The sequence below is a fragment of the Berghia stephanieae genome, chromosome 5 (genome assembly GCF_034508935.2).
Source record: "Berghia stephanieae isolate SIO BIC M18660-M18661 chromosome 5, UCSD_Bste_1.3, whole genome shotgun sequence".
Taxonomy (NCBI): Eukaryota; Metazoa; Mollusca; class Gastropoda; order Nudibranchia; family Aeolidiidae; genus Berghia; species Berghia stephanieae.
The window spans coordinates 3,338,034-3,350,135 of NC_088364.1; the positions used below are offsets into that span (position 1 = coordinate 3,338,034).

A 12,102-nucleotide genomic window follows, 5' to 3' on the forward strand; every position below is an offset into this window, starting at 1 on the left:
TTTGATGTCATTTTTTTAACCGTAAAGGCTTATTGTGGCAAAGGCATCGTTTAAACGGGTCCCAGGTGTGAGAATTTTTGTTAAGATGCGGGTCATTTCTATAGCAATCTCAATCAATATCTATTTGAAGGACGAATTTTATGGCCAAATTTTAAAATTATAATTGTTTTTTTTTCTTCTCTTTCTTTCTCCCATAGTACGGCAGTCAAGTTCAAGGTTAAAAGAATGGGGTCAAGGTTATCCCAGCACAATGCTATTTGGCCTTTTTTGTTTGATCTTTTATTTATTTTTTAAAATTGCTTTTTCTATGGAGTGGGGGGGGGGGGGTGTTTCGGTTTTGATTTTTTTTTCTTTCTGCAAAAGGAGGGGGGGGGGGGGGGGGGGGGGGGGGAGTGTGGTTCTTTCTTGTCTTCATCCAGGGGTTGCGTTGTAATTAAACAAAAATTCAGAACGCGATCACACCATTTCGAATTTAAAGTCAGTTTTATTACAGAAATAAAAATATCCGCCTTCACCATATAAAGCGATTGTATCAAAGAGTGTATGCAACTAATAATAATATCTAGAATAATGCATCCGATTGGAAAGAGCATGAATCACTACATAAACATTGTAAAAAATAAATAAAATGAAATTTCCTTTATTCATCCCATAGGGGAAATTTGTCTCTAGGGTCTATTCCAAGGGAAGACTGGAATAACCCGGGCGACAGCGTCAGCCGCAATGCAGCGCCGCAAATTGAACTAGGACGAGGTGACTTGCTCAAGACCACACAGTGCAGCGGCGGGTGATGATCGAACTGGATACCTTTCGGGGTACGACGCGAAGACCGTACCGCTGAACCACGCTGCTGCATTCCTATTTATTAATAACATAACATAGACCATTATCAAAGTCACGTGACGAATCTGCTAAATACCCCCCCCCCCCCCCAAAAAGAAAAACAAACAAAAAAAAACGAAAAAAAAAAACACAAAAAAAGTAAAACAACCCCCCCCCCCCCCAAAAAAAAAAAAAACAAAAAAACAAAACAAAAACACAAAAAAACACAAAAAACCCCAAAGACCAACAAAGCAAACTAACAACAAACAAACCAAAAAACAACAACAAAAAAAAAAACCCTGGCCTTACAAAGTTATAATGCATACAAATGAATATCACATTGCATGCATCCTGCATCACGGAAACCATGCAACACTTCCAAACGGACACACCACACAACTGACTGGACGGATAACTGACGATATGAAACGTGGCAGAACTGGCATGACGTCATCAACAAAACTGAAAATAACATAACAGCTTCAAGAAAAGAACCAAATACCAACATTGGAACGGTAGTTGGTAGAGCAATCACTCCACACGCTAAGGGACTGAGATCGAACCCAGGTGAAGTCAAGATTTGTTTTCTTCTGACCCCCCCCCCCCCACCCACCCACACACACACACACGCACACACACACACACACACACACTTTCCACCCAGCAGTGAATGGGTAGCTGGGTCTGGCTGAAAAGTACATTTGTGATAGACTAGTGTCCAATCCAAAGGATAGCAAGCAATTGATATTGTCCGTTTCACGCTATAGAAACCGGGATAAACTCCCCAGCTCCATGAGCTTAAATGACTCAAAAGGACTACTATAATATGAGTGTATATATGCGGCTATGTCGTGGTTTTGTGGTATGATAATCGCTTTTGGATCGGACAGACTTTGGTTCGAGCCTCGCTCGGCACATAGTTGAGTCCTTGAAAAAGAAAGGCTCTTTACTCACATTCTCTCACATTAATCAGGTGTAAAATGAGTACCTGGCCGTTAACAGCGTTGTCTCTGTCCGAAAAAAAAAGTTGTAATATCGCCTAACAGGCGTCATGTTTTATTCTGCATGTTACATGTTGCTGTTGGTCAGGGACTCCTTGTAAATCGCTTTGAGCACGTTTGGTGGATATTGCGCTATATATGCTCTAGGTTTTTAAAAAAAACCTTTTTTGCAATGTAAGAGATTGAGATATATCAATCCCTTGTTTGTTTTTCTGGCTATGAATTCATTAAAAAAAAAGAAGAAAAACAACAAAAAAAACAAAAACAAAAACAAAAAACAAACAAACAAAATTGAGCATTTATATATAGCGCAGTTTCCACTAAACGTGCTCAACAGCAGCATTTAACATGTAGGACGTGACATGACGCCTTTGAGGCGATATTAAAATTTTCCTGACAGAGACAAGGCTGTTAACAGGCCAGGTACTCATCTGACATCCGAGTACTATGAGAGAACGTGAGTAAAGAGCCTTTTCCAGGAACTCAACTAAACGCTGCTTGGGACTTGAACGCTGGACCTTCCGGTCATACCTCTAGATCACATAGCCACACTTACCTATGTACCCAGTTCATCCCAACATAAATACCATTTTGACACGGTGGGTCACTTACATAGAGAATACAGGACTCCTGGTAGTAGTCTGTGGTCACTTATGAGTTTTATAATGACATGATGTGGATAACTAGGTCACTTGACACGTGACATAATCTAGATCAATGATTGGACGACGAGTGGCGTTGTAAGATGAAGGACTTATTTTGGGTCAGTTGATGACATAATCAGTCGGAAGGTGAAAATTATGGATTTGAACTTTTTTTTTTTGTTCAAATTTTCTGAAGAATAATATGCTCTCCAGCAGCGTTTTAATCTTTATTTGAAATATTTTTCATCAACTTATGGTCAGATGTATGGGAAAGGTGTCCAGCAACTTTTCTCAAATTTCATACTTTCTCAACATGACTAGCTGTAAAAAATATTTAGAAGTGAAATTAAGCTTTGATATTTCCCGAACATGTACAAAAAGGGTTGATTTAATCATTTATTGTCATAAATGACAATAACTCATTTTGGATTTTAAAAAATTGACCATCCAACCCAACTTGGCAATATCTCAGTTCAAACCTTTTCACTATCCGATTGATTTTGTCATTCGCTTTGAATACGTGACTTGCCACGTGACAAACACATCATGTGATTTACTGGCATAGGACATGGCCGGGGATCAAACATGAAATAAATCGTTATGAATAGAAGAATTTGACGAAAAATGTCCAATTCTCTCCACGAACAAAACAACAATAATAATAGTAGAACCTTAACCCGTTAAAGAATTATAGTCACAACATCTCATTTACCAAACACAGTTCTAAAATAAAAGAATACGACTTAAAATAAATAAATAATAAATAAATAAATAATAAATAATATAATAATAATAATAATAATAATAATAATAATAATAATAATAATAATAATAATAATAATAATAATAATAATTAATAATAATAATAATAATAATAATAATAATAATAATAATAATAATAATAATAATATAATATATAATAATAATGATAATAATAATTAATAATAATAATAATAATAATAATATAATAATAATAATAATAATAATATAATAATAATAATAATAATAATAAAATAATAATAATAATATATAATAATAATAATAATAATAATAATAATAACAATAATAATAATATAATAATATATTAATAATAATATAATAATAATAATAATAATATAATAATAATAATAATTATATAATAATAATAATAATAATAATAAATTGCCAATCAGCCCACAGCACAGTCAGCAAGCTTAAAACTTAACGAACTAAAAAAATCGTCCATACATACGTGTTCACTTTAAGTGACTTTTAGCGACAGGTATTATTAGCATTAAGATAGTGCGTTCGGTTTTCGGCAAGGTGTGAATAAAACGACCTGCCACCTTATAGATCCATTTACCGTGCTGCTAAAGACACGAAATGTTACACAGAAGAAAAAAAATCATGCACACATAAAACTAAGTTAATTAAGATTGTCACTGAAATATATTGTTTAGTACATATAAGTAATTAAAACAACTTATTAACCATTAAAATGCAGTCGTCTCAAAAAACTCGTATTTAAAAATTTGGCCAGAAAACTCGTCCTTCAAATATCGATCGATTTAAATGACACTCATCTTGGCAAAAACGCTCAAACTTAAAATTTAAGGAAGACTTCCCAGAAGTCTCAGTTTGAGATTTTTTGCCAAGGTGAGGGTCATTTAAATTGAGAGATATTTGAAGGACGAGTTTTCTGGCCAAATTTTTAAATACGAGATTTTCTTGAGTACGGCAGTCATTCGGTTCAAAGGATTCTTAGTAAAACAACGAAAAACACTGCATAATTTATTGTTTAAAATGAAAACGTTGAAGCCACTTGGAAAATTATTGAGATCGGTAATCAGTTATTTAAACATGAAAAAATGTTGTTGTTTTTTAAAAACATAAAACGTTTTAGTCATATCACAGTTTTATTGGATACTTGGAATTTAAAAATTACATACAAATTATTAGGCAACATAAATTAATATTAAAAGATTTATAACTTTTCTACAATTTATGGTTATTTATGTAAGATTTTACATCTTGAGAATAAACAAGAACTTTTACATCTTGAGAATAAACATGACCTTCATAATGTAAAATGTCATGGTGTTTGACAAAAGTATGAAGTTAAACAAAGACAAACTCATAAATTTTCACAGTTTGAATTATTTTTCTAATTTTACAAAATGTCATCAATTATTCCCAAGACAAGGTAATGATAACAATTTTATTTATTGCGGTCGGATATTCATGAATGTTATAAGAATGTAATTTATTCTTTTAAACATTTTGATAAATGAATAAATATAGTGGAATTTATTATATTATTCTACTTATAACATTAATACATTTTTCGACAAAAATATTTAGACAAACATAAGTAATGAAATAATTATGTCACATCCCCCCCCCCCCCCCCCCCCCCCCCCTTTCCCCTTAAAGCCTTGTTAAGTCATTTATTTTAGACTTATATTCAAAGTCTCTCTCTCTCTCTCTCTCTCTCTCTCTCCCTCTCTCTCTCTCTCTCTCTCTCTCTCTCTCTCTCTCTCTCTCTCAATGGCTCCCTCAAATTCATCTCAATATTCACAGACAATTGGACACAAGGCAACTATTGCTATTGATATGAATTGATACGTTCAAACTTACCATAGAAAAAAAAAGTATATTAAAACCAAAACCTTTTGAATCTTGACAGTTTTCCTATAAATACTATGCAGTTGACGTCACACCCCTGTCTATTGTAAATATGCCAGCCAGAGACCCGGAAACGTCACATCTCAACACATTCAATCAAAAAGACTGAAAGGACTTAACGTTACAAAATACGGTATTGCGATGGTTACAGCTTTTTTAAATTATAGCTTTGCCAGCCACAAAACTAATGAGCATTTGCTAGATCCCATATTCTTGTAACATTACAAAATATGATTGTGTGATGGTTACAGATTTTTAAATTATTTGTGGTTTGCCAGCCACAACTAATGAACATTTGCTGAATTCCTTATTCTTGTTCTCAATGTTAAACTTCATTCAAAATCCCAATAAAAACATGAACAAAGTCAATCACTTTGGTTGAAATGTTCAACCCAAGAAAACCCAAATATGCAAGAGATTTAAAATACGACTGATGATATAAAGGACCAATGGATATCAATGATTCTGTCACATGTCAAAATAATTCATTTTCATTGGATAGTTTTACTCAATATGTATAGTTATTTATAGACAAAGCTCGTCATGGGATGGCGAGTGACCTTGGCCTAAGATTGGAAAAACCCACGTATTCTTGGAGTTGAACTGTTTGTGACCAAAGCCGTGGAAGTGTTGACGAGTTTATTCCCAAGGAAGTGTTGATGAGTTTATTCTGATGTTCAGACTTCCTTTGATCCAGTCTTGGGTCTTCCTGCCAGAAATGGGGTCAGACCTTGGGAGAAAATTTTTTTTTTAAAAATGAGCTTTTATATAGCGCAATATCCACTAAATGTACTCAAAGCGCTTTACAAGGGGTCCCTGGCCAACAGCAACATTTAACATTTAGGACGGGACATGACACCTGTTAGGCGATGTTATAATTTTTTCGGACAGAGACAACGCTGTTAATGGCCAGGTACTCATTTTACACCTGAGTGCGGTGAGAGAATGTGAGTAAAGAGCCTTCTCCAAGGACTCAACTATGCGACGAGCGAGGCTGGAACCCAGGACCTTCCGATCCGAAAGCGAGTGTCATACCAGTACCAGTAGACCACATAGCTGCACAAGAAGGCAAACAAAGACGGATAAATCAAAACTAAGAAATGAAGGAACAGGCACCGGTGTAAGATAAAGATCTGAACAAGTGTGTATGAAAGGTGCAGGACAAGTAAGAAAGAAAAATACAAGAAAAAAAACAATCCCCAAAAAAACCCCAGTCTACCTTGACTAGGGATCGAACCTTAGACCTTCTGATTACCGGTCAATATAGATAATCCATCAAACAAGATGTCTGCTGCTAAACAGGAATAAACCTGTATTGTCCAAAGTGAGAAAATTGGGGGTTAATAATCTTGCCCACCAAAAGTTCCTGAAGCAGGGATCACACCTTAGACCTTCTGGATCACAGTGCAATGTCTTAACAACTTAACAACTTCACCCCCCTCTAAGCGATTCACATAAACGTCAAAATGAACTTGAGCATCAAGCAACAAGTAGTAAAAAAAAAGTAGTCTATCAGAGCCTTTAGGCTCATAGAGCCGGAGTTTATTCAAGTTTCTATAGCGTGAAATGGACAATAGCAATTGCTTGCAACCCTTTGGATAGGATGCTAGTCTATCGCAATGTACTTTCTGCCAGATCAAAACAGACCCAGCTACCCAGTCACTGCTGTACGGACTGGTGGGTCAGAAAAAAATCTCAACTGCCCCCCGGGATCGATCTCGGTAACTTTGCGTGTGAAGCGAGTGGTCTACCAACTGAGATGTAGATTTTATCATTGCAGAGCCGACTCACCTTTCCCACTGGGTGGTCTGTCTGTGGCCGAGGCCGCCTTGCTTTTATACATGTTCCTGGAGGTTGGGGAATTGGGAGACAAAAAAAAAAAGGTTATTAGTATTAGAGGACGGTAGGGGCTGCAGGACGCCTGGGATTGTGAAAATACAAACGAAAGAAGTGATGGTGGAGAGGCTTTGGATAGGAAGATTACATTACAGACAATGGACGTTTCGGGTACAAACCCTTCATCAGCACAACAATAAACAAATGAATGTGGAAATCAAATAAAATAAAATGTTGTATAACAAGTTATGCGGCATTTTATTTTATTTGTTTTCCACATTCATTTGTTTATTGTTGTGCTGATGAATGGTTTGTATCCGAAACGTCCATTGTCTGCAATCTTCCTATCCGAAGCCTCTCAACTATCACTTCTTTCATTTGAAAAAAAAAATTAGATTGTAGATGAAATCCTTTTAGGTCATAGGATCACCAGAAATGGGAAGATGGTTAAGTGGTCAAATGACTTTTTGATTATATATATATATATATATATATATTATATATATATATATATTATATATATATATATATATATATATATATATATATATATATATATATATATATATATATATATATATAAATATGTGGTGTTTCATTCATCCTGTTTGTTGATAAAGGGGAAACCCAAAACGTCCATTCTATCTGTTTTCGTAATTAAATTGAAGCTTACATTCAACTTCACATTGTTATATATTTCTTCGAGCTTCGAGCAGCAACATTAACATTACTTATGGGATGAATAAAGGGAATTAACAGGTAGATAACCACGCCTCTCGGACAATGGTCATAATGGAAACAATAGTAGTGATTGGTAGACTCAGCAAACTACACATGTTTTACTATCGATGGCTTGTGTTTAAGTAAAATACCCACTGTTCTACCGATTGGTCAATAGAACTAACACAGAAAACTATGTATAAATTAAATGTAAACGTTTATAAGTATTATAATCTGATTGAGAACACCGTGTGATAACTAGTCACCCATTTGGCGGTATATAAAACATAACAATGGTCAGAGAGAGAGGTCGATTTCATTCGCGTTACTGTTTATAAGCAGCCAACTATGTTTGTCCGAGCACGTGTGAGGGTGTGTCACTAATTTCATGTTTTGATTGGTCAAAAATCTATTGGTTAATTCATTTATTTATTGAAGTAACCGTTACCTGTATATCCGGGACTGTTGTAGGAATTTCCTGGCCAGGGCTATTTCATTCCCTATTTTGCGTAAGTCATCCCCTTCAAAGGTGGGGAGGTGGGGGTACTGGGGAAACAGTCAAAATTAAATTGAAATTCAACTTTTTATATAGCGAAATATCCACTAAACGTGCTCAAAGCGCTTTACAAAGTGTCCCTGACCAGTAGCAACATGTAACGTGTAGGCGATATTACATTTTCTTCAGACAGAGACGAAGCTGTTAATGGCCAGGTACTCATTTTACACCTGAGTACGGTGAGAGAATGTGAGTAAAGAGCTTTTTCCAAGGACTCAACTATGCGCTGAGTAAGGCTCAAACCCAGGACCTTCCGATCCAAAAGTGGGTATCATACCACAAGACCACATAGCCACTGGGGAAACAGAAAGTAGATCTGGTTAAAGGTCATGATGTGAAAGTAGTCAATGGTAAACTGCTCAAAAGAGTCATGAACAAAAATGAATTAAAAACAAAAACAAAACAATTTCCATAAAATACAAGAATGTTTTGGGCTAAAACCCTTCTTCAGCCAATGAATGAAATAAAATCATTACTATGTCACTGAAAATCCTGCTTGGGCTGCTAGAAGCTGTGTAAACAAAAAAATACAAACAAAAACAAATGGTGGCATTGAACAAAAATACAAAAAACAGCTTTAAAAAATGACAAAATGCGTGAGAAGGAAAGTTTCAGATCAATCTTTTCTTCGGAGACCGACAAAAATAATATAAAATAGTATTACGAGAGCTGTTTTGTCATGTAAAATTATTACATATTTGTTCTTCTTCTTCTTCTCCTCCTCCTCTTCCTCCTCCTCCTCATCCTTCTTCTTCTTCTTCTTCTCCTCCACCTCCTCCTCCTCCTCCTCCTCCTTCTTCTTCTTCTTCTTCTTCTTCTTCTTCTTCTTCTCCTTCTCCTTCTCCTTCTCTCCTCTCTCCTCCTCCTCTCCTCCTCCTCCTCCTCTCCTCCTCCTCCTCTCCTCTCTTCTTCTTCTTCTTCTTCTTCTTCTTCTTTCTTCTCTTCTTCTTCTTCTTCTTCTTTCTTCCTTCTTCTTTTCTTTCTCTTCTTCTGTCTTTCCCCTCATGATGTCTTTATGGCTGAAGGTCAACAAGATAAGAAATGCTGTGGTCTTCCCATAATTCAAACTATTGTCTCACCTCACTGTCTCCACAGCCCTGAGACAAGAGTTTGTAGATAAAAGGGGAAATAACTGTAAATGTATAATGAAAACTTTAGTCTCACCTCACTGTCTCCAAAACCCTGAGACAAGAGTTTGTAGATAAAAGGGGAAATAACTGTAAATGTATAATGAAAACTATTGTCTCACCTCACTGTCTCCAAAACCCTGAGACAAGAGTTTGTAGATAAAAGGGGAAATAACTGTAAATGTATAATAAGGGGGCAGTGTGGCTCAGTGGCACGGTCTTGGCTTCAAACCCAAAAGATACCGAGTTTGGACTACCTCCCTCGTTGTCTGACCTTGAGCAAGTCACCTCGCCCTAGCTCACTTTGCGGCGCTGCACTGCGGCTGATGCCTGGGTTATTCCAGTCTTCCCTTGGAATAGACCCTAAAGACAAATTACTCCTTGGGGATGAATAAAGGGAATTTTATTTTATTTTAATTTTATTTAAAACTATTGTCTCACCTCACTGTCTCCAAAGCCCTGAGACAAGAGTTTGTGGATAAAAAGTTGGGCATCAAAATCGTCATGGATGCGATGGTAGCGACCTCCCGTCTCTGCAGCCAGAAGCCTCAGGAAATTGTTGGCAGTGCTGTAGGAAGGAACGGAGAGGTGGATTACAGGCATACATACAAATTAAAAAAATAAAAATAGAGCTTTTATATAGCGCAATATCCACTAAAAGTGCTCAAATTGCTTTAAAAGGGAACCCTGGCCAACAGCAACATGCAATATGTAAGACGGGACATTACGCCTGTTAGGCGATTTTACAATTTTTTAGGACAGAGATAACGCTGTCAACGGCCAGGTACTCATTTTACACATGAGTACGGTGAGAGAATGTGAGTAAACATCCTTTTCCAAGGACTCAACTATGCGCCAATGAGGCTCGAACCCAGGACCTTCTGATCCGAAAGAGAGTGTCATACCACAAGACCACATAGCAGCACAAATAATACAACTAATAAAAACCAAAAAACTAGAAGCGCCGAAATGAGCCAATCGAATGGAGAGAAAGATAAAGGGAGTTAATGGGACTCACTTATAAGGGAACAACACAAAACAAGCAACGTTTCGGCCTTTAGCCTTTTTCAAGTAAACACGATATTAATTTTATCCACATGTTTACTTCAAAAAGGCCAAAAATGCCGAAACGTCGTTCATTTTGTGTTCTTCCCGTATATATGAGTCCCATTAACTCCCTTTATCTTTCTCTCCAACCAAGAAAAACCGGTCTTATTTATAAGAACGTCTATTTTTATAATATTTTAATTTCATGAATAAACCCAAATAAAAAACTTGAGCTTTTATATAGCACAATATCCACTAAACATGCTCAAAGTGCTTCACAAGGTGTCACAAGCTAATAGCAACATTTAATATATGCAAGACAAGACATGATGCCTTTTAGGTGATATTACATTTTTTCGGACAAAGACAAAACTGTTAACAGCCAGGTACTCATTTTACACCTGAGTATGGTGAGAGGGTGTGAGTAAAGAGCCTTTTCCAAGGACCCAACTGTGTGCTGCTCAGAGCGGAACTCAAACCCTGAACCATCCAATCCAAAGGCGAGTGTCATACTACAATAATAATAATAATAATAATAATAATAATAATAATAATAATAATAATAATAATAATAATAATAATAATAATAATAATAATAATAATAATAAATAAATTACCCCGTTGTCACAGGAGGCTCTAAGCGCTTTACAGTGATATAAAAAAAAAACATATTACAACAGGACGACAAAGCCGCACTAAGACCACATAATACCTGTCTGTACAGTTGAATGAGATGGTGTTGACACTGATGTGTCTTCGTTCGTTCATCTTGGTGACCTCTCTCAGCACCAGGGACGTGCTCGTGTCCGGTTTGCCGTCAGTCAGGAGGTAAATGGCCTCAATTTCGGGGTCTCGGAACGCCAGCTGGATGGATGGAAAGAGAGGGGGGGGAGGTTATGATGGGAATAGGGGTTAATGCTAAAATTTGTACTATTGCTGGTGATGATGATGATAATGATGAGAATGATGATGAGGATGATGATGATGATGATAATGATGATGATGATGGGCATGACTGGCCCCCCGGAAATATGCAAAAAAATATCCCAAATTATAATAATAATAATAATAATAATAAATGGCATTTATATAGCGCTTTACCCCGTTGTCACAGGCTCTAAGCGCTTTATTAAATTATGCGGGGGAAAAAGGCAAATTATGCAAGGGAAATTACAAATTATGCAAAACAAGAAAAAAGTAATAAATCGCTGTCTAAATTTTTTCCATTGCTTTATTTACATTATTTAACCAATTCAAAATTAAAGAACTACAACGCAAATTCAAAACTTAATTTTTTGTTGTAGCACAGAAAAGCTAGATGTCGTAGAGACGTTGTGCTAAGACTTCTGCGCCTGTCTGACAATATAAGATTGTAAACAGAAAAACTGCACTCTGCATCAGCGCTGTTGATCGTGGTGTATATGTACCACTTGGCACAAGCAGCCAAAGAGGGGCACTTCATCAGAAATGGACTGCCAAAAATGTGGCACGTCAACAGAAGAGGTGATGGAGTTCTTCACCGCAAGGGGCCCCAAGCTGCCGGGTGTACCTCTTGATCTCCTCCTCGGGTACAGTTTTCAGCTTTGTGAGGCTCTCAAGTTGATCCCAAGGTGGAGACAGGAGCAGCTTAGCAGGGTAGATCTCAAGAAGACAAATCAAATCGTACACTTGGAAATTGGAATAGC

General features: G+C 36.4%; 1 protein-coding gene across 1 annotated transcript in view; it reads right to left on the reverse strand.

Annotated features, from left to right (window-relative positions):
- Positions 1 to 5,674: 5,674 nt before the first annotated feature.
- Positions 5,675 to 12,102, reverse strand: part of LOC144972253 (von Willebrand factor A domain-containing protein 3A-like) — a 60,896-nt gene continuing 54,468 nt past the window's right edge. Inside the window, exons 29-33 of the mRNA XM_078913300.1 lie at positions 11,130 to 11,281; positions 9,812 to 9,938; positions 8,136 to 8,233; positions 6,923 to 6,978; positions 5,675 to 5,861 (exon numbers count right to left, since the gene is read on the reverse strand). Coding sequence (XP_078769426.1) covers positions 5,809 to 5,861; positions 6,923 to 6,978; positions 8,136 to 8,233; positions 9,812 to 9,938; positions 11,130 to 11,281 — 486 coding nt within the window. The 3' untranslated portion in view covers positions 5,675 to 5,808. The remainder of the gene's footprint in view (positions 5,862 to 6,922; positions 6,979 to 8,135; positions 8,234 to 9,811; positions 9,939 to 11,129; positions 11,282 to 12,102) is intronic.